Genomic DNA, 27,221 nt, shown 5'->3' with positions numbered 1-27,221 from the left:
GATTTTCGGATCCCTGTACCACACTTGAATCAGCGCCTGAATGAGCTTCTCCATTTTCGTACAGTCTACAGCACGGAGGCAACTTTTGCATATAGCCCACAAATTCTCAATGGGATTTACGTCTGGGGAATTCCCTGGCCAATCAAGTACCTGTATTTGCTGCTCTGTCATGAATTTCTTCACCACTTTCAATGTGTGACAGGGGGCTAGGTCCTGCTGCAGTATCCCAGTATCATCAGGATACCTCTTTTCCAGCTCTGCAAAAGCTCTCTTTCGTAGAACCTCAATATATTGTGGCGAGCACATCATTCCTTGTATTGGCTGCAGGCATCTGACACCATAATGATCAACTGACTTTTCATGCTTGTTTTGAGTACAGGATTACGAGCAAGATAGAAAACATGCTTTGTTTCAATTAATTTGCACAAGGGTGTATAATATGTGCATGGAGACACAAATAATAGGAATCAAATAATTGTTCCATAACCAGGAATGGTAGGGTTGGTAAGTCACTGTCAAAGATCACAGAAATGGAGGCAGAATGCCTTTCCACAGTCAATATCCTAGAAATGTGAGGTGATAGGTGCTCTGACAGAACAGTTCTTCCAGGATAATGAACTGTTTCAATGATAATTCTTCCTCAGCTGGCAATAATTTAAAATGAAATCCATTACATTCAAATGCAATACAAAGATTGAAATGACAGGCCTGCATATAAACAACCAATAAGAAATACACACCAAATTAATTGTGAATGGCCATGGATCAGCAATCGCTTAAAAGCAGGCATAGGCAAACTTGGTCCTCCAGATGTTTTGGGACTACAACTCCCATCATCCCTAGCTAACAGGGCCAGTGGTCAGGGATGATGGGAATTGTAGTCCCAAAACATCTGGAGGGCCAAGCTTGCCTATGCTTGGCTTAAAAGTGTAGTAAGCTGATACTGTTGGCAGAACCCTTGTAACTTTATAAAGGCTACCCACAGGTGCAATGAATCACATAAATTTTCAGGAAATTTAAAGATACAGTATCCAAAAATCTGGCAAAGAGAACACAAATAGTAGCCATATTGTCAGAAAACTTCAATAAAACAATTGAAATCTAATTCAGTATTCAAACTCCCCGGGTGGAGAGTCATTTTGGACTCACAGCTGTTCACGGAGGCTCATGTTAATTCTGTGTCCTGGGCGGCTGTGTACCAGCTCCATCTGCCTGCGGACTGTCTTGCCAGAGTGGTGCATGCTCTAGTTATCTCCCGCTTGGACTACTGCAACGCGCTCTACGTGGGGCTACCTTTGAAGGTGACCCGGAAACTGCAATTAATCCAGAATGCAGCAGCTAGATTGGTGACTGGGAGTGGCTGCTGGGACCACATAACACCGGTTCTGAGAGATCTGCGTTGGCTCCCAGTACGTTTCCGAGCACAATTCACAGTGTTGGTGCTGACCTTTAAAGCCCTAAACGGCCTCAGTCCAGTATACCTGAAGGAGCATCTCCACACCCACTGTTCAGCCCGGACACTGAGATCCAGTGCCGAGAGCCTTCTGGCGGTTCTCTCATTGCAAGAAGTGAGGTTACAGGAAACCAGACAGAGGGCCTTCTCGGTAGTGGCGCCCGCCCTGTGGAACACCCTCCCTTCAGATGTGAAGGAAATAGCTATCCTATCTTTAAAAGACATCTGAAGGCAGCCCTGTTCAGGGAAGTTTTTAATATTTAATGCTTTACTGTTTTTAACACTTGATTGGGAGCCGCCCAGAGTGGCTGGGGAAACTCAGCCAGATGGGCAGGTATAAATTATTATTATTATTATTATTATTATTATTATTATTATTATTATTATTATATAAATAGGTAAATCAGTCTGGTTTCTTGTTGGTGCACACATGACACTTGATCCATCAGCTCCCTTGTCCTTACATACCGATGCACAGCGGAGCCCACTCCCTGCTTTTAAAAAATAATATTTCAAAACTGTACTTTTTGCCAGCACCAGTTTAAAAATAAGAAGGATAGGCAAATGCATGGCTGCCCCGCCACTGAGTTTGCTCCCCATGGACCTATTGAAACACACACACTCCCGACCAAAAAAACCCCACTCCCAGGTTTGGGGACCCACCCCTGCAACCTCCAGATTCAAGCCCCACCCAAAAAAAGTTGTACCTTGAGACCTGGTCTGGGGCAAAGTAGGAGTGTTCTTTTAGATTGCACTTAGTGCCAAAGTGTGATATTGCACAGATGGTGCATGTGAGTCTATTGATGCTTTTTAAAGAAAAATGAAAAACACCATCCCATGTGCAAATATTTCACTCTGGAATCAAGGTTCAGCTGTACCTGTATGTACCACATCAGGGAGAGGGACAGAAAGAGCGCCGCCAGAGGCGAGAGTTTAAAAATATAATGAAATGAAAAAGGTATTTAAATATACCTTCTTGAAGAAACCAGAGGCCTTTCTCCTGGGCATGGTTGGCCAATTGGTGTCAAAGAAGGACAGAACTTTCTTTATGTATGCAACAACAGCAGCAAGAATACTCATCGCAAAGTATTGGAAGACACAGGATCTACCCACTCTGGAAGAATGGCAGATGAAGATGATAGACTATATGGGACTAGCAGAAATGACTGGCAGAATTCGAGACCAGGGAGAAGAGTCAGCGGAAGAAGATTGGAAGAAATTTAAAGACTATCTACAGAAACACTGTAAAATTAATGAATGTAAGAATGATAGAAATTAAGTGGTTTCTAGCTGTAATGTTTTAAGAGAATAGGGAAAAAAAGGTTCAGAAGCAGGTTAAAACTTATTGATAAGGATTTGCAGAATTAACAATTTGAAATGGAATACAAAAAAGGGAGGTATGAGGAGGTCTGGGAAACAAGTCAATGGAAAGTAAGTTGTGGAAATTTTGTGTGTTTTTTAAAATTATTTTTATTTTTGTATTTTTGTTATTTTTTTCTTTTTCTTTTTGATTTTTCTTTTTGTATTAATATTGAAAACTTTAATAAATATCTTATAAAAAAAAATCCACTCTTCTTCCTGGAAAAGCCCTGCAGTTAATCATTTATCTCTCTAGCTCAGCAACTTTTCCCTTTCGTTGAAGCCGATGGCTTTGCTAGGGAATACTTGAACAAAAAGAGCTCTCCTGTGTCAGCCAGCTGGTTAAAAGATGAACGCTCAGTTGTGTGTGTGTGTTCTTTAAAGTCAGCTGTATGGTTTTGATTATGTTGTGGAATAAGCTGGGGGAAGCAGGGCGGGAGGAGAGAATTCCAAAAGCTTCATAGGAAGGCTGTGGAATCGGGAAGGAAATTGATAGAGCGACTGCTCGTATTTTCTTAGGAATCTTAGGAGGTTGTATGATCTTTGAAGGGGCACGGCTGTGACTATCATGCAAGGACCCTACACTTCTGAATTTGCCACTAGGCTATTGTACTTAATGGACCTCTTTACCCTCACTTTTGACACTTGGAATGTATATTTTTAGAGCCCACTTTGTTTGTGTTGGGACGCGGGTGGCACTGTGGGTTAAACCACAGAGCCTAGGACTTGCCGATCAGAAGGTTGGCGGTTTGAATCCCTGCGACGGGGTGAGCTCCCGTTGCTCAGTCCCTGCTCCTGCCAACCTAGCAGTTCAAAAGCACGTCAAAGTGCAAGTAGATAAATAGGTAAACTGGCGTTTCCATGCACTGCTTTGGTTCGCCAGATGCGGCTTAGTCATGCTGGCCACATGACCCGGAAGCTGTATGCCGGCTCCCTCGGCCAGTAAAGCGAGATGAGCGCCGCAACCTCAGAGTCTGGGGTCCATTTACCTTTACTTTATTGTACTTAATGGACCTCTTTACCTTCACTTTTGACGCTTGGAATGTATATTTTTAGAGCCCACTTTCTTTGTGTTAATTTTAGGTTAAAACTTTTAAATATTGTACTTTAATACTGATGTTCAAGTGTTCCCTAGCGAAGCCATCAGCTTCAAAGAAAGGGAAAAGTTGCTGAGCTAGAGAGAGAATTTACTATTACACAGTTTTAATTGTTGCAACGTGCCCTGGAACCTTAAGGTGAAGGGCAGGTAACAAATTGCAGCAATTATTATTGTTATTATTGTTATTATTATCATCATCATGAATATATTGTAGGGAGAAATAAGGTTTTAATCGGCATTGCTAATATGGGGAGAAGTACTAGCGTGGAGGCATTCCTTTGGGAGTTGTCATAGTATTGCTAGCTTCTAAGTCTGGAAATTATGAATCACCTCCCTAAAAATAATACAAGCAACTAAATATCACAAGGCAAAAATCAATCAACTCTGTACATCATTTGTCTCTTGTTCCTCGAATGCATGAAGCAGCCTTAAACTGAATCAGACCCATCTAGTTCACTTCCTGTCTGGGTTCTTCACATTAGTAGCCAAACACTGCTAGGTTTGGTGGAAAAAAACCATGGAGAACAGCTATAAATTTACCTTTTTATTAAACTAATGCAAAGAGCTGATGAGCTCAAAGAGGTGGACCAGCTGGCAGTGGCAGTAGTGAACCTCATGCAAGATTGAGAATGCAGGGCTACATCCAATGCAGTGCTAAGACAAAGCCACTTAAAGAATCCTAGAGTTGTAGACTTGGAAGGTTCCCCCAAGATGAATTCAGGTCCAATCCCCTGCAACGCAGGAATTGCAAGAAAATTAAATACCGTATTTTTCGCTCTATAGGGCGCACCGGCCCATAGGGCGCACCTAGCTTTTTTGGGGGGGGGAATAAAGAAAAAAAATATTTCCCCCCCCAGGCGCGGAGCTGGGGCGGGTGAAGCCCGAACTTCCCCCGACCCCAGCCCCCAGAACAGGCTGCTATCCGCAAGCCTTGGGAGCCTGGCGGGAGTTCCTGCCGGGCTCCCAAGGCTTGCGGATATCTGCCCGAAGCCCGGGGTGCGCTGCGAAGGCTTGTGGATAGCTTCCTGAAGCCTGGAGAGCGAGAGGGGTTGGTGCGCACCGACCCCTCTCACTTTCCAGGCTTCAGCGAAAGCCTGCATTCGCTCCATAGGACGCACACACATTTCCCTTTCATTTTTGGAGGAGAAAAAGTGCGTCCTATAGAGCGAAAAATACGGTAAATAAAAATTTCTGACAGATGGCCATCCAACTTGTTCTACTGACAAATGTTTCGTGCTGCTGGAACATGGTTGCCTCAAAGAACTTCTGGTAACTTGCAGGGAAAATCATGTTCGTTTGATTCCCACAGAAAGTGCTTTGTAAAATCTATGGTCCATCAGATGCTAGCAATCAAATAGGCAATGCAGCTTTATGGAGACAGTTCTTCAGAGCCTGTGAGGCTTTCTGAAGGCTTCTGTGTGATGCGATGTTCCCCCAGAGGGGTGCTTCTTAGAGAGTTGTCGGATGCTTGGAAAGCTTTGCCTTTGTCATCCGATTCATAAAATGGGAGGAGAATGCACTTGATGTTCTAGCTCTGCTCTCGCCGGAATCCATAGGGAATGAGATGACGTTGGTTGGTGGGAAAACCCAGGCCAGGATGCAAATGTCTTGGAAAATCCTCATAATTGAACCCAGCTGCTTAGCGTTCAGTTCAAGAAAAAGATACTTGGGCGCTGGACATGTTTTAAAACGAGCAACAACTGAATTCGTAGCATTTCTTTTAATTTTATTTATTCGTTTTGTGAAATTTATATTCTGCTTGAGTGTAAACAACAATAAGTATCCAAACAAACCCCCGTGTTGCAAAGAGAACATCAACAATGTTTAGGCAACATGATGACCATATACATACGTAATAGACAATCTTTATAGAATTCCCTCAAACAATGACAAGTTCAAAATGAAATCTTAGTCTCAAAGTCTCTGAAATTCAGTAAATATCATGTCCAACACTGAACAGAGATTCCAGATATTGACTGCTGCTTCGTAGATCTTCTTCAGCATGGTGGGAGAATATAGAATTGCTTCATAAGCTGAAAATAAAATTTTAAGGACGGTGACCTGCATGACATATCACTTTGCAAAACGGAATTCTATAAAGATTGTCTATTACGTATGTATATGGTCATCGTGTTGCCTAAACATTGTTGAGTGTAAACAACAAGAACCCTCGAGGCAATTTGAAAAAAGAACGTTGCTGTTCAAAAGTAACTGTAGAACAACAAGCTTTCCAGTTCTCCAAAGTTCTTCTTCATCAGGGTTCACCAACCTTTTGGAGCCTGGAGACAGATTGGCAGGCGGGAGAAATAATTGCGGGCACCACATCTGAGCCACAACTTATTCTACTGACCACAGCAGGATGCTTCTATTAAACCTAATTTCAGCAGGGATAGGAGGCCCTGTGGGCACCACACAGGAGGCCTTGTGGGCATGTGTACACCTGTGGACACCACCCTGGGTACTTTGCAAGATGGAGTTGAGTGAGTGTTGTGGCCCTTTGGGCCTCCAGATGTTGCTGAGCAATAACTCCCATCTGCTCTGACAGGCATGGCCAATGGCCAGGGATGAGGGGAGTTATAGGTCAGTAACATCTGGAGGGCGAAAGATACAGGCACTCTGCATCTGAAATCAAGTGCTGATAATCCTAGACAAACTACCACTTAGTTTCCGGGCCCAATTCAAAGTGCTGGTTTTGACCTATGAAGCCTTAAATGGCTCAGGACAGCAATGCCTCAAGGAATACCTCTTTCCATATGAACCTACTTGGACCCTGAGATCACCTTCTGAGGCCCTTCTTTGTGTGCCTCCTCCTCAAGAGGTCTGGAGGATGGCAACACAAGAACGGGGCCTTCTCTGCAGTGGCTCCCTGTCTGTGAAATGCTGTCCCCGGGGAAGTCCGCCTGGCGCCTTCATTACACACCTTTAGGCGCCAGGGAAATTTTTTCCTTTTCAACCAGGCCTTTGTCTGACTTGATCTACATCCTATACCCTTTTTAAAAATGCTGGCTCTTTTGGGTGTTTTTTTATTAGGTTGTTGGTTTTGTTTTGATATTTTATGTGAACTGCCCTGAGACCTTCGGATATAGGTCAGAATAGAAATTATTATTATTATTATTATTATTATTATTATTATTATTATTATTATTACATTGAGAATATCTGAACACTCAGAACATCAACAGTAAGGGTCTGGAAAGTGGAGAAACAGGCATCTTCTTTTCCTTTTTCCAACATTTGCCCGGGATGGTCAGCAGTCACGTGTTCCATGACGGCATTTACCAGAATCTGGGCATTCACACTACACAAAGATCTATACAACTTCTCTCTGAATAAATTCTTAAGTGGGTGAACCCTGCCAGCCTTACTGATGGTTATATCACCACCATCCAGTTTAATTTGCTTTCTCTTCCTTTCCCCTTTTTCTTTTTAAAGGAAAAGCATTTATCCCTAAAGAAAGACCAATAGAAACCCGCACAGAGGAGAAAGTAACTCTGGATCCAGAATTAGAAGAAGCCCTGGCCAGTGCCTCTGACACTGAGCTGTACGATCTAGCAGGTTTGTTGCCATCTTTGAACAGTTGGGTTATCTCAAACTGGGCCTGGGTATCTTAACACAGCTGGCAGCAACAGCACTTTTTTTGCAACTCCTACCCTGCTTTTGAGGGATGCGGGTGGCGCTGTGGGTTAAACCACAGAGTCTAGGACTTGCTGATCAGAAGGTCGGTGGTTCGAATCCCCACAACGGGGTGAGCGCCCGTTGCTCGGTCCCAGCTCCTGTCCACTTAGCAGTTCGAAAGCACGTCAAACTGCAAGTAGATAAATACCGTAGGTACCGCTCCGGCGGGAAGGTAAACGGTGTTTCTGTGCGCTGCTCTGGTTCGCCAGAAGCGGTTTAGTCATGCTGGCCACATGACCTGGAAGCTGCACGCCGGCTCCCTTGGCCAATAAAGCAAGATGAGGGCCACAACCCCAAAGTTGGTCACGACTGGACCTCATGGTCAGGGGTCCCTTTACTTTTCCATTACCATGGTTCTAAAGGGGGCCATCCATGATGCTGCAATATAAGCTGACAGGACCAAACTACACATTCTGTTTTTTTATATATATACCGGTATATATATATATATATTATTTATATAATATATTTATATTTATTAAATTACAATATTAAATATATTATAATATATTTATATTTATTAAATTTTCTGTTTCACAATTTAGAATATTCATTTAAGCAACCTTAAAATATCAAAGACTTCCCTTCTTCTCTTTCCATGGTTCATTTTGCATAACATAAAGGTAAAGGGACCCCTGACCATTAGGTCCAGTCGTGGCCGACTCTGGGGTTGCGGCGCTCATCTCGCTTTATTGGCCAAGGGAGCCAGCGTACAGCTTCCGGGTCATGTGGCCAGTATGACTAAGCTGCTTCTGGCGAACCAGAGTAGTGTACGGAAATGGCGTTTACCTATTTATCTACTTGCACTTTGATGTGCTTTCGAACTGCTAGGTTGGCAGGAGCAGGGACCGAGCAACGGGAGCTCACCCCATCGCAGGGATTTGAACTGCCGACCTTCTGATCGGCAAGTCCTAGGCTCTGCGGTTTAACCCACAGTACCACCTGCTTCCCCATCAACTGAGTAGCAGGGGGTTAAATCCTGGGGAGCTGGCTGCACATGTCAGCTCTTCGCAGGAAACGGGGGGTGGGGTGCAGTCAGCACAGAATTGAACACAAACTCGTCCATCAGCTGACATCACCCACTCTTTGAAATGATGCCACTTGATTGACAGGTGGGTGTGGTTTTGGAAAAATTGCCTCATAGGCCTCTGACAGGCCCGGAGTCTGAAGGTTCCCAAACCAGAGCAGTGCATGAAAACGCCGTTTACCTTCCCACTGGAGTGGTACCTATTTATCTACTTGCACTTTTGATGTGCTTTCGAACTGCTAGGTTGGCAGGAGCTGGGACAGAGAAACAGGAGCTCACTCCGTCGTGGGGATTTGAATCGCTGACCTTCTGATCGGCAAGTCCTAGGCTCTGTGGTTTAACCCACAGCGCCACCCGCGTCCCTATTCCATTATTACATCCATCCAAATCACACATTCTGTTAGCTACATAGCTGTGCCTTTCCCCCCTGCACACAAAAGGCTAGTGTGGGGTTCCTGATCTGGATTGGGTCCTTAGCATGGGGAACAGGAGGGCTTTAACCCTTTGTGCCCTCACTATCCTTAAAAGAAAAGAAAAGAAACAAAAGAGACTCCCCCTGATTACAGGTTTGGGATTCCCAATCTGGACTGGGACCACAATCAAGGGTTAATGTCCCCTGGATGCTAGGACCCCTGTACTTTAAAGGCATGGCTATGACTCAGTAGGCCAAGTCCATAAGTTCTTATACCACAAAAGCAAATGTAGATTTCCCCCCCCCCAAAGTTTTTCCATTGCTGGGCTATTGAAATCCTATATTGCTGGGCCTTCTCAGTGGTGGCACCCACACTGTGGAACACTCTCCCATCAGATGTCAAGGAAATAAACAACTATCTGACTTTTAGAAGACATCTGAAGGCAGCCCTGTTTAGGGAAGTTTTTAATGTTTGATGTTTTATTGTGTTTTTAATATTCTGTTGGGAGCTGCCCAGAGTGGCCGCGGAAACCCAGCCAGATGGGCGGGGAATAAATGATGATGATGATAGCTGAAGCTAACAGCTGTACTCTTGTTGGTGGTTTTTACAGCTGTCCTAGGAGTGCACAACCTGGTCAACAACCCGAAGTTTGATGAAGGAACCACCACTAAAGATGGCAAAGAAACCGTGAAAAGTAAGCAGGCACTTTTCTTTCTCCCAGATGGTTTGCAAGCATCCAGGCAGGCAATGGAAGCCAAAGGGGAAGTTCCAGACTGTTGCTGTTTTTGGGTGGGATTCTGGCAAGGGCTGAGGGCCTTCTGGTGGTTCCTCGCTGCGAGAAATGAGGTTACAGGGAACCAGGCACAGGGCCTTCTCGGTGGTGGTGCCCACCCTGTGGAATGCCCTCCCAGCAGATGTCAAGGAAATAAACAAGTACCTGACTTTTAGAAGACATTGGAAGGCAACTCTGTTTAAAGGTAAAGGGACCCTTGACCATTAGGTCCAGTCGGGACCGACTCTAGGGTTGCGGTGCTCATCTCGCTTTATTGGCCAAGGGAGCCGGTGTACAGCTTCCAGGTCATGTGGCCAGCATGACTAACCCGCTTCTGGCGAACCAGAGCAGCACACAGAAACGCCGTTTACCTTCCCGCCGGAGTGGTACCTATTTATCTACTTGCACTTTGATGTGCTTTCAAACTGCTAGGTTGGCAGGAGCAGGAGAAGTTTTAAATGTTTGATTGTATTTTTAATATTCTGTTGGGAGCAGCCCAGAGTGGCTGGGGAAACCAAGCCAGATGGGTGAGGTATGTAAAAAATAAATAAATAAAAACAAACATAAAATAAAATAATTATTATTCAATTGCATACAGGCAATTCCAGGTTGCAGAATCGGAATGAATGCTCATTGAGTTTCCAGGGTCATCTAATCACTGTGCAGTCAAATCAGGATGAATGCTCAACATAAATGGGCTGTATGGAAGCACATTAAGTTGCACCTGGTTTATACATTAAATATCTTCTAAGATAACAATGCATGCACACATGACATGAACCATCATAACTAGACACTGGAAGGACCTCTCAGGAATGAACATTGACGGCTGGTACCCAAATGTATGGGAAACTGCCCTAGTAGAAAAGTTAACCAACAAACTTATTACAGTGGTACCTTGGGTTAAGAACTTAATTCGTTCTGGAGGTCCGTTCTTAACCTGAAACTGTCCTTAACCTGAGACACCACTTTAGCTAATGGGGTCTCCCACGGCCGCCGCGCGATTTCTGTTCTCATCCTGAAGCAAAGTTCTTAACCTGAGGCACTATTTCTGGGTTAGCGGAGTCTGTAACCTGAAGCATCTGTAACCTGAGGTACCACTGTATTTATTAAATTTGTATACAGCCTTTCATCCAAAGGTCACAACATAAAAAGATAAAATCATTTGTTTTTCAAGCATTTAAAAGCAATTTAAAGGCCTAAATGGCTTAGGACCATGGCTTTCTTCTCCCATATAAACCTGCCCATATATTAAGTTATTCTGGAGAGCATCGTCTCTGCATCCCACCAACATATCAGGTACATTTATCAGGAAATGGGCAAAAGGGTTGTCTCCCTGCCTGCACCCAGGCTCTAGAACTCCCTTCTTGAGGCTCATTTAAAGCCCTTTAATGGTTTTTCACTTGTATACATTGTACTTTTGGCCGAATTTAAACCAACTACCTTTGGGATCCGGGCCTTTGTGTGGGGGCTGTTTAAGATTAACTGCGATTCCAGTTGTCTTCCCACGTTCCTAAAGCCCCTGGGAAATGTGGAAGAAACGGGGCAGTTTTTATTCCACCCAAAATGAGGCTGATGTTATAGCCCTCCCAGCTAGAGGCTCGTGTGCTGCAAGGGCTTATGTTGCTAATTTGTGTCCCTCTCTGTGATTATTTTCTCTCTCTTTTTTTTTCTGCAAAGGTCCACCATTCCAGCTTGGTGGGTCTGCTAAGCTGCACTCCTGTCATATATTTAGCAGCTAGGAATTTGCTTTGTCAGACATCTTCATTCCAAAAACAATACTCCCTTCCCTCCAGCAGATAGTTGTTGCTTTGTTTTCAATTGGGGGGGGGGGGAAGGTGAGGGATGCATTTCAGGAGCCCCTGAAGAAATAAGATTATAAGCAGACTGAACGAGGAGAGGCTGCACAGGAGGGAAGAAGAGGAGCTGTTGTGTTGCACTGGTTAGACTAGGGTCAAAGAGACCTGGATTCAAATCCTGCCACAGCCTTCTCAAAAGCTGGCTGGGCAAGCACTGCCTCTTTCTCTCTCTTAGTCCAGTCTAGCTCATGGGACTGTAGCAAGGCTGAGGCCTGGGTGATATATCAATATTGTGGGAATGTTTAGGGATGTGGGGGAGGATATGTTGTCTAAGATCTCCTATCCCAACTTCTCTTTACAAGTTCAACAAAATCAGCAGAGTTAACATTCCCTTTTTTTAAACACATGCACAGCAGATAGCTTGCTCAGACTCGTAAGAGTCTCTGTAAATATTTCCTGGTATTTCCCCCATTTAATCCCTCCTAAAATAAGATGCTACACAGTTTTCTGTAAAGTATAAAACGTTTACTCAAAAGTAACCATCTGTTCACACAAAGGATCCTAGAAGGCAGACTTAAAAGGTTAGAACATAGTTTAAATGTGGTGAGTATCTCTACATTAAAAAATAAAAAGCCCCCCTTTTATTCTCTTGGCCTGAAGCCAAGGGTGCATTTTAGTAGTGCTGTTGTTAAGATGGCGTCGATAGAGACAAGAGAGACAAGATGATCGCCAGCCTGTGTTTCTGGTTCTTTCTTACTTCAGGAGAGGCCACGCCCATCTCAAGTTACACGTAGGAAGTTTTGTCTCAGTCCCGGAAAGCAGGAAGTTCCGGCTGGAGGACTGAGACAACCTTCATGTCTACTCTAGCTGTTAAGTTGTGGGTGAACATTCTTCAAACAGCTCTTGTTTATTCACAGGCCAGAACAGAACTGAACTGAAAGGTTCAGCCAGCCTGCTTATATAGAGCTCCACTAGAACGCAACAGTAACCACTTTCTGTAACTATCCAATCACTGAACGTCACTTTCAATCCCTTATTTGCATATGGGGACCTGAGTGAAAACTATCTACAGTATCCCCCTGCTGGCCCAGGGTGTGAGCTTCAGTACATAACACTAGCAATGTTGTGTTTGACTGCACCTGATTTTTACATCCCACAAATATATTGCCCAGGACTGGTATGAGGAGCAGACTGCCATGGCGGTTTCACTCAGCAGTATATCGCTGGTGAAACCGCCACCACTCCTGGGTCCCTCTGCTAGCGACTTCCTCCAGAGAGCGTTGTTAGCAGAGGGACTCAGGAGCGGTGGCAGTTTCACCGGCGCTATATCGCTGAGTGAAACCGCCATCCCCCTCTGCCCTCACACTGCACAGAGGGAGAAAATAGCTGCATTGGCGAGGCGCCGATACAGCTTGTTCCTCCCTCTGCATCTTTAAACTGCTTGGCTGAGGACTGGGGGGTGTCTGCTCCCCTCAGCTGAGCAGTTAAAGTATCCCCCAGCCTGGCTCTGGCTCCCACACAAGCAGGGGGAGCACTAGGGTTGGCTCTGCCAGGAATGAGGAGCCTTCCCGCTCCCCAGCTGAGCTGTCAGGCTTCAGATAACCCAACCCCTCCCATTGCTGGCAGCCAAGAAGTTGATAAACGAGAAGCATTCTTACCAAGTCTGTTATTCAATATTCACAGAGAGATAGATGTAGAAATGCCGTCTCTCTTAGATAATGGTGTTATCTCACCCCCTCCGTCTTTCTATTCTACGCCATCCCTGCGTCGGCTGATCTGTACTTCCTGCCTCTGAGCTTTCTGTTCTCCTACTCTCAATGCACTCTCCTACTCTCCTGGAAGAGGGGATCAGGAACGCTTTCTAAAGACACTGAGTCTGTCGGCTGTCTCTCCCCTGGTCAGGACTGGATTTAGGTTTGATGAAGCCCTAAGCTACTGAAGGTAATGGGGCCCTTTATATGTCCAGCTGTCCTTTCTCAAGAACAAATTGTCGCTGTTTTAGACTTCCAGAACGGATTAAGTTTAAGAGCCAATATACCACTGTATATAGAAATGAGCAAACCAGTGATATTTTGGGGAAGCAGGCTAGCAAGCGGGGGCCATTACTTACATCATCGGAGCCTACACAACACAAAACACTGTTGCTTCATGTAGGTTTTATTTTATTTGTTTTTTTATCTTATATTTTGGAAATGTACATCCAGGTTTTTTTCGCTTTAATTTTTTTTTTGGGGGGGGGCCAAGAGAGTGGAGCCCTAAGCTATAGTTTGTTTAGCTTATATGTAAATCCGGCACTGCCCCAGTGCTTCTTCTTCCTGCTACTCCTCTCCAAATATTTCCCAGCTTCTGCAGCCTCTGAACTATGACCTTCAGCAAACCACCGTTCTAAATCTATACTGTCCTCCTCTTCTCAGGAAGGATTAGGAGGAGGGGGGCAGTCCCACCTTTCCATCTGGTGTCCAGTCCCTGACACCAGACTTACAAAAAGCTGCCTTTTCCCAGCCCGCCAGGCGCTGGGGTGAAACTGCCTCTGCCCCCACAGTGAGAGCTGCAGCAATTTCACCCGGCGCCTCGCAGGCTGAGGCCAACGCAGCTTGTTTTTTCAACACCGTGGTACAGTCATACCTCAGGTTACAGACGCTTTAGGTTGTGTTTTTTTGGGTTTCGAACCCACCGAAACCTGGAAGTACTGGAACGGGTTACTTCCAGGTTTCGGCGGACGTGCATGCGCAGAAGCGCCAAATTGCGCTTTGCACATGTGCAGAAACCCTGAATCACAACCTGCGCGTGCACAGCTGTGGCGCTGTGGGTTGCGAACGCTGCGGGTTGCGGACGTGCCTCCCGCACGGATCACGTTTGCAACCTGAGCATCCACTGTATATCGCCAGACCGCGATGTTTGTTGATAAGCTGATATCGCCCAGCCCTAGCAAGGATTAGATGGAGCCTTGTACACCCCACTGAGATCCTGGAAGGGCAGGATTAAAAGAAAAGAAATAAAACAAACCAGTCAATAAAAGTTCTCAGGCAGGGTAGCATTTCATACAACTGCAGAAACAGGATCTGTTCCACAAAAGCTTATCGCACAATACACATGTTGCTCCTTCAGTAGGGATGGGACAGAAATTCAATATAGTTCACATTTAAGGCAAAGCTAACCTAAGTTGCAGCTTCCAAGACAATACACACTTCTCTTAATTTTGCAATGCAGTCCTCCAGCTGAGAAATGTATACAAAGATGCATTTTCAAAGGGTCAAGAGTGCATAAAATTGCATAGGTTTGTGGAAAATAACATGCAGAACTGTCTTATATTGGGGGAAATTGTAGGGAAAAATTGCATAAAATGTGCATATAATAGGAGAAATTTTGAATTGCCGATGGGTTTTCATGAGGAGCTGAAGCTGACAAATTCACCCATCCCAACTCTTTAAACTTGTGTGGTTGCTGGAACAGTCTAAGGCAGCTCCCCGTCTCAAATTTCTCTTTAATTTGTATTTGGCTTGGAGATCGCTGGTTGCTAGAAGTATAGCTTTCCATACGGTAGCTGCTTGGGTGGTCTAAGCCTGCTATTTATCTCAGTCTGATATTTAAGAATTACAATTGCAGATTAGCATTAAAAGCTGTGGGGGTTTTGTTTTCTTTTCTTTTTTAAAAAGCACTTGCAGGAATAATCAGTCCTGCTTTATATAGCTCAGGGCTGCCAGCATTGAGAATGGTTGTGCCAGCAAGGCTCCTCAAGACTTGACAAATAATGGGTTGGCAAGGTGAGCAGCTCTTATCTTGTAGGATATGCAGATGTGGCAATTTCACGAGCACCAATTGAATTCACAGGTGGAGCATGCAGAGAATGTCCATAAGTTAGTTCAGACCAGCATAATTCTGTAGAACAATAGGGACACCCCTCAGTTCTCTCTTTCTAGGATGATATCTTTCCTAATGAGATTAGCTAGTGTTGAGTCATCTTAACCGACAGAATATACCGTATTTTTCGCCCTATAGGACACATGTTTTCCCCTCCAAAAATGAAGGGGAAATGTGTGTGCGTCCTATGGGGTGAATGCAGGCTTTTGCTGAAGCCTGGAGAGCGAGAGGGGTTGGTGCGCACCGACCCCTCTCGCTCTCCAGGCTTCAGGAGAGCCCCATCGCCAGCCCCACAAGCTTGGGGGACAGCAGGGAGGCGGAACGGCGCCATCCCGCTGTCTCCCGATGTGGTTTGGAGGCTGACGACGGGGAGACGCGTGCTTCTCCCTGCCACCAGGCCCGCAAGCTCGGGGGACAGCCGGTGCGTCCTATGAGGCGAAAAATACGGTAGTTGTTGTAGTTGTTATTTATTAAATTTATATTCTGCCCTATACCTGCAGGTCTCAGGGTGGTTGTTATTGTGATGAAACTGTCAGAATGACTATCTGAATAATGACTGTCACAACAACAGCAAATTATTTATACCCCACCCATCATCAACAACAACTTCTTATTATTTATACCCCACCCATCTGGCTGGGTTTCCCCAGCCACTCTGGACAGCTCCCAACATAATAATAAAAACACGATAAAACATCAAACATTAAAACTTCCCTAAACAGGGTTGCCTTAGATGTCTTCTAAAAGTCAGATCATTGTTTATTTCCTTGACATCTGATGGGAGGGCATTCCACAGGGTGGGCGCCACTACCGAGAAGGCCCTCTGCCTGGTTCCCTGTAACTTTGCTTCTCACAGTGAAGGAACCGCCAGGAGGCCCTCGGCCCTTGACAGAATCCCACCCGAAAACAGCAACAAGTCTGGAACTTGTGTGAAAAATGATCTCCCAGAATTCCCCATCCTATTTGTGGGTGGTGAAATTGGGGGTGGGGGAGCATTCTCCTGAATATTTGGGGTGGGAGGATGGTAATTCTGCTGCAATTTGGATGGTCACAAAAAAAGGAAACTCAGAAAACTCATCAGAAAACTCCCTGGGAAAATTGCTGGCTCACGTAACACCCAATATGATACTTGCAATGGTAAAATAACCAAGGTTCTTGGTCCAAGGAGAATCTTTAAAAACTGGGCATGTGGTGGGGGCATGAATCTTCAGGATGTCTCCCCTCTTTCCCATGACTTTACCTTCTGCGCATCCAGCGGCACATTGTTCCATGGGGGTAGAAAACCGAAGATGTCCAGAAGGTCAGTCAGTCCATCTGAACAGCTTTCAAGACAGGAACAGATGAAGGGAACTAAATGGCTTCTAACTGATCCAACTGACTGGGCTTTCAGCTTAGCCAGGGATCCTTTCAAGCAACTCACCTGGTCTCCTAGGAAACAAAACATTCCCCAGGATTCCACAGCTGGTTGTGAGGTCAGAGCCAGGCCAACGACAGGAGCCAATGGGCTCTGGGCTCCAGGAACGCTCTCTCTGCCAGGCCCAGGGCACCACTGGGCACCCTCAGGCAGCTGCCAAGTGTCTAGCCCACCTTCTTTCCCTCAGAGAATCCCAGGCACTGAAATTTACCTCTCACAGAGTTACAATTCCCAGCAACTGAACAAGAATAAGAATAAGAATAGTTTATTTATGCCCAGCCCATTTGGCTGGGTTTCCCAGCCACTCTGAGCAGCTCCCAACAGAATATTAAAAACACGACAAATTATCAAACATTACAAACTTCCCTAAATTTATCTGTGTTTTTAATAATAATAATAATAATAATAATAATAATAATAATAATAATAATAATTTTTAAAAAAATCTGGCTCCCAACAGAATTAAAAGCACAATAAAACATCAAACATTAAAAACCTCCCTGAACAGGGCTGCCTTCAGATGTCTTCTAAAAGTCAGATAGTTGTTCATTTCCTTGACATCTGATGGGAGGGCGTTCCACAAGGTGGGCGCCACCACCAAGAAGGCCCTCTGCCTGGTTCCCTGTAGCTTCACTTCTCGCAGGGAGGGAACCGACAGAAGGCCCTCGGCGCTGGACCTCAGTGTCCAGGCTGGACGATGGGGGTGGAGATGCCATCCCAATGCGTAACTTGTTTATGTTCTTTTTAGATGTAGTCAAAGGTGAGAAGGTCAAGCCAGTTTTCGAGGAACCACCTAACCCAACGAATGTTGAATCCTCTTTGCAAAGGATAAAGGCAAATGACCCCACGCTCCTGGAAGTCAATCTGAACAACATAAAGGTAGGGATAGCATTGCTGCTCATCTGATTGTCCCATTGTGCCATTTTTTTATTTGCAAAGTATTCCTAAATGGTCTTAAATTTGTTTTATAAGGTATTGTTACGACACTACCCCAATCTCTGAGTGGTGAGAGACTTCACGGGTGCCTCTGCTTCACCCAGGGTTTGGTTACCTTGGAATAAGCAGAGACTGTGGCGTCTTTAGGATATATGGTTTTATTTACACACATACACAATTGAGTATAGGATGGAGATGCTCACAACATTACCATCCCAACAGATATTGCTTCTCCATTAGAATTCCAGGGAATGACCCTTGTTGTCCCGTCCTACCAGGCCCCCCGGGCAACCGGGGCGACCAACCTAAGGTCCATAGCAAGGCCAATGACCTAAGCCCTAACTAAAAGGGAGTGGAGGGTGGGTGACTTGCGATGAGACGACGGAGAGAAGAATGAGGCCGAGGAGGAGCTGGCGCCGCAGCAAAAGGCTGCTGGACACGCCCCCCCCATGGCACCTGGTTGGATGGCCACCGGGGGGGGGGGCGTGAGCGCCAGCCAGGTGAGCTGGAGGCAGGGGGCAACACCCCCTGCTAGGAGCGGTGTTCAGGCTCCCGTCCACAACCACTCCCCTCTCTTTCAGGGAGGAGAGTCTTTATTATTGAATCGGGCGTCAGAGAAATGTTGGAGGTTATGGAAAAGCTTCCCCCTGCTTTAACTGGGGGTTATAAATAACAATTGGGACTATGATTTGGATTTGAATTCAATAGCTATTCATTTTTAAATATTGTATTTTCTCGATTAATACAGAATATCCCCATTCCAACTTTGAAAGACTTTGCAAAAGCTTTGGAAACCAACACCCACGTGACGAAATTCAGCCTGGCTGCTACTCGGAGCAACGACCCTGTTGCAATTGTAAGTCTGAGAAGACTATTCTTGGGAGAGAAAGAAAAAGCTCTTCACTTTTGGCTGAATCAAAGTGCAGTGTTCCAAATGCCGAGAAGCTTTGTCTGTGGAAAAGCAACTCAAAACCAGCTCCGGGGTTGCGGTGCTTTTGAGATTTTGTCAGCAAAAGTTCTCTCCACGGCTTTCCTCTGCCCTGTTTGAGAGTTCACTCTCTCTCCTTCATTGCTGGATTTGGGAACACAGGATAACTAGATTTTGTGTCTAGCTGCTGAGCAAGCAGAAACTAATCAGGCATATCTCTCCTCACCTCTGCCCATGATAGAAAAGACCTCACATCTGTGCTGCTGTTAAAATGCACCAGGGTCCCAGAAGAGGAAATAAAATGGCAATTCAGCATACAGGCATACTGGGGGTTGTGAACTGTTTTAGGAAAAAAGTAACCTCCCTCACTGCTTAATGGCCAAGTGGCTCCATGGGCACCTGGGAAGAACTTCAAGGGCATCCTGTTGGTGACTCCTGAGTTACAACCATCCAAGCACATTTTATCCAGAAATTAAATTAGGTCCCATTTTAGAGCTCTAACATCTCTGATTTGTAAGCTGCATTGCTGTCTCACCAGCGTCCATAGATGGAGGAAGCGAGCAAGTACAGTGGTACCTCGGGTTACAGACGCTTCAGGTTACAGACTCCGCTAACCCAGAAATAGTACCTCAGGTTAAGAACTTTGCTTCAAGATGAGAACAGAAATCATGCGGCGGCGGCGGGAGACCCCATTAGCTAAAGTGGTATCTAGGTTAAGAACAGTTTCAGGTTAAGAACGGACCTCCAGAACGAATTAAGTTCTTAACCCGAGGTACCACTGTACGTGCCCACACCAAACACACACAGCATCCTTCCTTCCTCTTCATCCCAGCATGCCTTGCTTCTCAGAACCAATTGCAGAAATGAGAATAAACTGCTGTTTATACTGGCCAGGCTCCAGCACGCTAAATCCTCCTTCCGCTGAGTCTGTGGCCACTGCTTCATGCCTCCTGAGTTCTTCTTCTTTGAATCGGCAGAGGAGTCCCCACGTTATATGAGGGGATGGGTGTAGGCTTCATCGTTGGGATTGTAGAGCTGAAGAGACTTACTGGAACTAAGTGTTGCAAGAACGCTTTCCTGCATGGCCATTCTTTGAGGGATGTTTCACATAACCTGTGGGTGTCGACTGGACAAAACCTCATCCCACAATTTTTTTTACTGAGGGCCAAACAAGTCATGGCATTGAACAGGCCTTTGCATTTAACAGACCGTGGTTTGGCAATATGTTTGGACCAGGCATAGGCAAACTCGGCCCTCCAGATGTTTTGAGATTACAGTTCCCATCATCCCTGACCACTGGTCCTGTTAGCTAGGGATGACGGGAGTTGTGGTCCCAAAACATCAGGAGGGCCAAGTTTGCCTATGCCTGGTTTGGACCATGCATAGTTCAATGGAAAGAGAGTTCCAGAACTGTGGAGGCGAAGAAGAGGAAGAGGAAGAGGAAGGAGGAGGAGGAGGAGGAGGGAGAAGCTACCCTTTTGACTGGGTTACCTGAGCCACTGTAGGCGGTTTCCAACAAATCAAAACACAATATGACATTAAACATTAAAAAATTCCCCGAACAGGACTGCCTTCAGATGTCTTCTAAAGGTTTTGTAGTTCCTCATCTCCTTGGCATCTGATGGGAGGGAGTTCCTGTGTCTTGTGCCCACTAACCTAATTGAACTTACTGGGTGAAAGCATACACGTTGGGCCTGATCTTAACACCCAGGCAGAATCACATGGGTGATGGTGGTCCTTTAGCCAATGGATTCTGAGCCATTTAGGCCTTTAAAGTTTAACACCAGCAGTTTGAATTGGGTGTAGAAATACCTCTGTAGGCAATGCAGCTTGTGCCAAATGGATGTCAGGTGTTGCAACTTCACGTCATTAACATCAGTATCAAAACTTCCACAATCGGGAACTGGAAAACATTGTTAGTCTTGGGAAATTCTTACATAACATATCCAATGATAGGAGCCTATATTCTCCTGGGGCCATTACATGTAGGTATTGTTGTTGTTCCTGTGGGATGTAATCCATAAGAGGCAGTCAAGTACAACATTCCTTAAAATGCTAGAGAAGACATGTGAGGGAATGTTTGGTCCAGCCAGTCGAAACTTCCTGTTCCTCCTGGCTGGAGCATCCTTCCTTTTGCATGTGATAGAAGGTGGGCGTGACCTAACCTGTCCAGTTAATAAAAGAACGAGTCACGCTTCACACCTCCCTCTTTTTGGACTCCTTCATTTGACCAGCTTTTAGCTAGGACTGCTCTGCTAGCTCTAGGCATTCCAGGCAGTGGAATTATTCCCCCATATGGGGTAGATCCACATCTACATATTTGTAACTAAGTCTGCCTTCAGGGATCCAACTGTGAACTGATGTAAGTAAACTTCTTTGATTGACTTTGAATAAGATTGTCTGCTGTGCATGTAAAAGGGGGAATGTAAACTCTGCTAAGTAAAGAAACTTGCTAGCACAAGTTAGGAAGGATATTAATGAACAATATATTCTCTCCTGCCACCCTGAATATTCCCACAGTTCCTATTACTACCCACCCCATACCAGCTGGTTCTGGGGCAGGTTACAGCACTTTGTGGAGTATCCAGAGATCTGAACTCACATCACTCTTTTCCTCCCTTCAGGCTTTTGCAGATACATTAAAAGTGAACAAGACGCTGAAAAGTCTAAATTTAGAATCCAATTTTATCACGGGGACAGGCATCCTGGCCTTGGTTGAGGCCCTGAAAGGGAATGAAACATTGACGGAGATAAAAATTGATAATCAGGTAAGGAAAAGGCAGCAGACTGGAACTTAAGGGTTAGCTGGAATCTGAAAGTTGCAGCTTGACCATGAAAATTAGCTGGGAAGCAGTGTCCAAGGTCTTGTGTTCAGCAGTAGGAAGGCTTTTGATTTTCCTTAGTACAAGGATGGGGAATCTGTGGCCCTCCAGGTGTTTTTGGACTCCCAGTGCCCATCAGCAGAATGACTGATGGTCAGGGATGATTGACACCATCTGGAAAATCAAAGGCGATCTGCAGAGTTGTCACCTGCCACACACCCAGGGGCACCAACTAGAGGGGGCTGAGGGCATCCCCCAAAATTTCTAAGGAGGGGTCTGGGCCCCCTCAAAATTCCATGGTGGCCGTGCACACATGACACGGGGCATACTTGCGTCATGCGCACAAGCCCTGCAGTGTGCACACAACACATCAGCATGCCTCGTGGCAATCGTGAGTGACATCAGCACGCTCTGTGGCATGCGTGCATGATGCCAGCACATGTGTGTGTGTTGCCCAGCCCCCCTCAATTGCTGGGGCAAGCTGGTGTGCTTGTCCGCACCTGATGGCACGGGCAAAGCCATGTGCCTTTGGAAGCACTGCTGTGATCGGCGCAGGGTTTTTGCAAGCTGTGTCTTCACTTGCCCCACAGCTGATGTCATATGGTGTCAGACTTCAGGGAATCAGCTCCCTCCTCTGTGGCGGTAGAAGATCAAACAAAAGGAATGTCTTACCTGTTAGATTCTTTAATAATCACAGTGAGAGAGAAAAGAACACGTCTCCCTAGAATGGTGGTGCTCCCAATTAAGGCTTACTCCCCACTCCCCCTCTATTAAATCTGTGCCACTCCTACGTCTTGTAATCTGAGTTTGTACCGTCTGCACTTTCTGTTCTGAGACTTTCTGAGCTCTTCTCGACCTTGGGACGAGCGGAGAAATGCTGTCCAACGACTGTGAATCTGTTAACCTTCTCTCTCCCAGTGTTTCTTCTCCTAGCTGTTCCCCATCCAGTATTTCCCAGCTTCTGCCTTCTGAACTATGCCCCTCTGCAAGCCACTATTCCAAATCTATGCTGTGGGAAGATTCAGGATCAGGGGAAGAGGGTGACTCCCACCATTCCTCCTCAGTGCAGCCCTCCTCAGCACAGTCCCTGACATATGGGGAAGCAGCCTTGTGAACCCAAATGGGGAGGCCTTGGGGATACTGACCACCTTGGAAGCCGGATGTTCCTCACCAGCTTTGCCCCTGGGCACAGTGACCATGCCCCCACCCATCTGTTCAGTTGGTGTGTAAAGGGGATCAATGGGCACACAACCCATATGCAGACAGAGCATTCCCTTCTGCCCTGGCCATACTTGTGGACTGTGGGAAGGAATGGTCACTGTGTATGTTGGGGGCATGGCTTGCCGACATGGCTCTGTATCCGCCTTCAGATGTTCTATAAGGTGGTCATCTAAACTCCCCCACCCAACACACATATGCACACACTTATGATTTGCACAGATCTGTCCCTGATTATCCTTGTTCCTCCCTCCTCTCTCTGTTTGGTCTCCCTGCCTACCCCATGTGTCTAACCCTTGACTGGAAGCCCTTTGAAGCCAGGGCTTGCTTTTTCCTGTAAAGTACCATGTATGTTGATGTGCTATACAGCCATACCTCGAGTTACAGATGCTTCAGGTTGCGTTTTTTGGGGGTTACGGACCACCAAAACCCAGAAGTACTGGAACGGGTTACTTCCAGGTTTCGGCAGCTGCGCATGGTCAGAAGCGCTAAGTGGCGCTTTACACATGCGCAGAAGCACCGAATCGCAGCACATGCATGCACAGGCGCACAGCTGCGGGTTGCGAATGCTGCGGGTTGCGAACGTGCACCCCGCACGGATCACGTTCGCAACCCGAGCGTCCACTGTATAAAGCATTGGAGGAAATATGTGTGTCTGCTTCTTTGTGCTAAGGAAGTAAACATTTGCCCCTCCTTTCCCAGAGACAACAGCTCGGCACAGCGGTAGAGATGGAGATTGCTCAGATGTTGGAGGAGAATTCACAGATCCTCAAATTTGGGTACCAGTTTACAAAGCAAGGCCCAAGAACCAGGGTCGCAGCAGCCATCACTAAAAATAACGACCTAGGTAAGACCTGCTGGTCCTAGCAAGACCTCTGGGACCTTCTTCAGTTGCCAAGGTAACATCTCCCAGCCTTAAGATTCCCTGGTAACATTTCCTTAATAGTCTGAAAACGGTACCAAACATTTTTTTTACAGTAGCACTTTTCAGAGTTAGGATATTGGGCAGTCGTGCTGGGGAACCTCTTATCCTGTATCCGAATGTCAGACCAGAGAAATGCCATTAGATAAAGGCACTTTCCTGCCTCCTTTGGGCTGAAGCAGAATGATGCTTGTATACCTGTACAGTAAAGGTAAAGGGACCCCTGACCATTAGGACCAGTCGTGACTGACTCTGGGATTGCAGCGCTCATCTCGCTTTATTGGCCGAGGGAGCTGGCGTACAGCTTCCGGGTCATGTGGCCAGCATGACTAAGCCACTTCTGGCGAACCAGAGCAGTGCACGGAAACACCGTTTACCTTCCCACCGGAGCGGTACCTATTTATTTACTCGCATTGCATGCTTTAGAACTGCTAGGTTGGCAGGAACAGGGACCAAGCAACGGGAGCTCACCCTGTTGCGGGGATTTGAACTGCCAACCTTCTGATCAGCAAGCCCTAGGCTCTGTGGTTTAACCCACAGCGCCAGATGGGGAAAATGTGGCATTTCCAGATATTGTTGGACTACAAATCCCATCATCCATGCCTGCTGGCCACATTGGCTGGGACTGATTGGAATTGGAGTCGAGCAGCAGCCGAAGAGCCACAGGTTCTCCATCCCAGCTGTATAGTCAATAGCAATGGAAATGAGTTCTAATGCCTATGTTCATAGCCTGGATGTGGGTGACTGTAGCTATTGGAAGCTTCTCTCTCCAACATTCAGAGGGCATTTGCTCACCAGAAGTAAAGCCAGGCAGGGCTCCTTCTAATGTTAGAGACAGGATGATCGCCTTGGCTTTTTGATGGTGTGACACAGCGATTTAAAAAAATGAGCTGAGAATCAGAAGCCTCTCTTCAAAGCTCAGCCATGAGCTCGGAGGAGTGCTTTTCACTTTTCAGCCTTACATTAAGGCTGTGTACACACCATACATTTACAGCGGGTGGCGCTGTGGTCTAAACCACTGAGCCTCTTGGGTTTGCCAATCAGAAGGTCGCCGGTTCGAATCCCCACGACGGGGTGAGCTCCCATTGCTCTGTTCCAGCTTCTGCTGACCTAGCAGTTTGAAAGCACACCAGTACAAAGAGATAAATAGGTACTGCTGCGGCAGGAAGGTAAATGGTGTTTCTGTGCGCTCTGGTTTCCATCACGGTGTCCTGTTGTGCCAGAAGTGGTTTAGTCCTGCTGGCCACATGACCTGGAAAGCTGTCTGTGGACAAACTCCGGCTCCCTTGGCCTGAAAGCAAGATGAGCGCTGCACCCCATAGTTACCTTTGACTGGACTTAATCGCCATGGGGTTCTTTTTACCTTTACATTTAAAGCTTCCCCACAAACAAACAAGAACAAATGCTCAATCAGCAGCCAATGTTGTCTGATCTGTCTGCAAACAAATCAGGATGAATGCTCAATAAATAGTCTGGGTGCAACTCTGATGGTTTGCTGGTAACTTAGTTTTAACTCCTGACTTCATTGACTAGAGACTTTATGCATTGGCAGAGCACAAGCTGTGTACAGTCGTACCTCGTTTTGCGGACGGGATCCGTTCCGGAGCCCCGGCTGCTAGCCAAAAAGGACACAGGGCAAAGCGCCAAGTCTGCACACACACACGTGGAGCATTTTGCGCTTCTGTGCATGTGTGAAGCACAATTTAGTGCTTCTGCACATGCGCGAGCGGCAAACCCGGAAGTAACCCATTCCGGTACTTGCGGGTTTGCTGCGGACGTTCGCCGGAATGGACACTAGACAAGGCGGACATTCACGGAGGTATTACTGTATATAGAAGGGTTGGGATAGCTCAGTACGTAGAGCATGGGACTCTTAATCCTAGGGTTGTGGGTTCGAGACCCATATTGGGTGAAAGATTCCTGCATTGCAGGGGGTTGGACTAGATGACCCTTGTGGTCCCTTTTCAACTCCACAATACTTTGATTCTAAGGTCCCAGGTGCAATTCCAGGGATCTATAAGTAGGGCTTTCAAATACTCCTCTCTGAGACCTTGGAGAAGTGCTGGAGATGCCAGGCATTGAATCTGGAATCTTTGAACTTTTGCATGCAAAGCAGTTGCTCTGCCACTGAGCTTCAAACCTTCTCTCCAATAAGCTTCACGCAAATGTCACATAACTTGCATTGAGCTCCTTGGAAGAAGGGCAAGACACACCTCTAACACATAAACAAACACAGTTAATTTTTTTAAATTTTTTAAATTAACAATCTCAACATAACAAATCATCAAAACAAATAATCTTCGTTATTTCCCCCTCCTCCCCAACAAACCCTCCCCCCCCAAGACTTCCTCAGCTCCTCTCTCTGATTTCTCAACTCATATTATTCTCTGCATATTATAAAATTGTATACATCCTTATATTATCTGTCTACTATATTAACCCTCAATAAATTTTGGTATGTTTATTCAAAACCTGCCAAGGAGTCCAGTTCATTTTGTTGTCTTTTAAAATAATTTGCAAAAAGTTCCCATTCTTCTTTAAAGTCACAGTTGTCCTTATCTCACAGTTTGCATGTCAGTTTCGCCAGTTGTGCATAGTTCATCAATTTCTCTTGCCACTCTTCTTTTGCTGGGGTTTCTTCATTCTTCCATCCTTGTGCTATCAAGACTCGTGCCGCTGTTGTTGCATACATAAATAAATTCTTTATTTTCCTTGGCAGGTCTTGCCCTACAATCCCTAACAAAAATTCTTCTGGTTTTTTTACAAATGTCATTTTAAACATAACACAACACAGTTAATTAACTCCACCCCCAGTTGCAAAATTAGTAAAGTGCCCCATGACACTTAGCAAGCTGTGTTTTCTCTCCCCCTACCCCTTTTCTATCTAGTTCGCAAGAAGCGTGTGGAAGGAGAACGTCACTAGTCTTGCCAGGAGGTGAACAAGCTAGACGTCAAAAAGAGCTGTTCTATCACCCATCTCAGAGAATTCACTGGTCCTAAGGGAAGACACTGGAAAGTCTTTAGAACGAAGCTGCTCGTGTTCCATTATCCCACCCCCTCCCCACAAACCTTTTTTTTTTAAAAAAAAAGTGATTCAGCCTGATTTTTTCATAAAAACATACTTCTTCTTCTTTTTAATCAATTATGTAAAGCCAAAATGCACACCATGCAGGCCAAATAGGCATTCATGTGGATCTTCTGAAACCACTAGAAGTCTTCCGTTGACTTAAAAAAAATAAATCAGTTACAAGATGCTGGATACAAGGCCAGGGCTCACAAATGAGTGTGGTGTTTTCTCAGTCCTGCTGAATTCTTTCGGCATAAGTAAGGACCGGTCTCTGCAATGCCACTCACACTCTTTCCTTCCACCCTAGCAATCTTGAATTAAGGTGGTTCTGAGCCTCTGGTCCTAGGCCCTGCCCAAGACGGGAATGGGAGGGCCTAGGACGGGAAAGGCCAATGGCAACCTCCTGTCCCCATTAAATTCACAAGGGTACAGTCCACTAGGAAGGTCTCCCCACTG

At 45.8% G+C, this 27,221-nt stretch overlaps 1 protein-coding gene across 1 annotated transcript in view; it reads left to right on the top strand.

Annotated features, from left to right (window-relative positions):
- TMOD2 (tropomodulin 2) overlaps positions 1–26,801 on the top strand; it is a 47,277-nt gene extending 20,476 nt beyond the window's left edge. The window contains exons 4-10 of the mRNA XM_081888733.1: positions 7,344–7,466; positions 9,637–9,720; positions 17,621–17,751; positions 18,557–18,664; positions 21,361–21,504; positions 23,479–23,623; positions 26,587–26,801. Coding sequence (XP_081744859.1) covers positions 7,344–7,466; positions 9,637–9,720; positions 17,621–17,751; positions 18,557–18,664; positions 21,361–21,504; positions 23,479–23,623; positions 26,587–26,621 — 770 coding nt within the window. The 3' untranslated portion in view covers positions 26,622–26,801. The remainder of the gene's footprint in view (positions 1–7,343; positions 7,467–9,636; positions 9,721–17,620; positions 17,752–18,556; positions 18,665–21,360; positions 21,505–23,478; positions 23,624–26,586) is intronic.
- Positions 26,802–27,221: the final 420 nt, after the last annotated feature.

This window comes from Podarcis melisellensis, assembly GCF_964234715.1.
Source record: "Podarcis melisellensis genome assembly, chromosome: 14".
Classification (NCBI taxonomy): Eukaryota; Metazoa; Chordata; class Lepidosauria; order Squamata; family Lacertidae; genus Podarcis; species Podarcis melisellensis.
The sequence above is the reverse complement of the archived record's forward strand: the minus strand, read 5'-3'. Positions and strand labels throughout refer to the sequence as shown.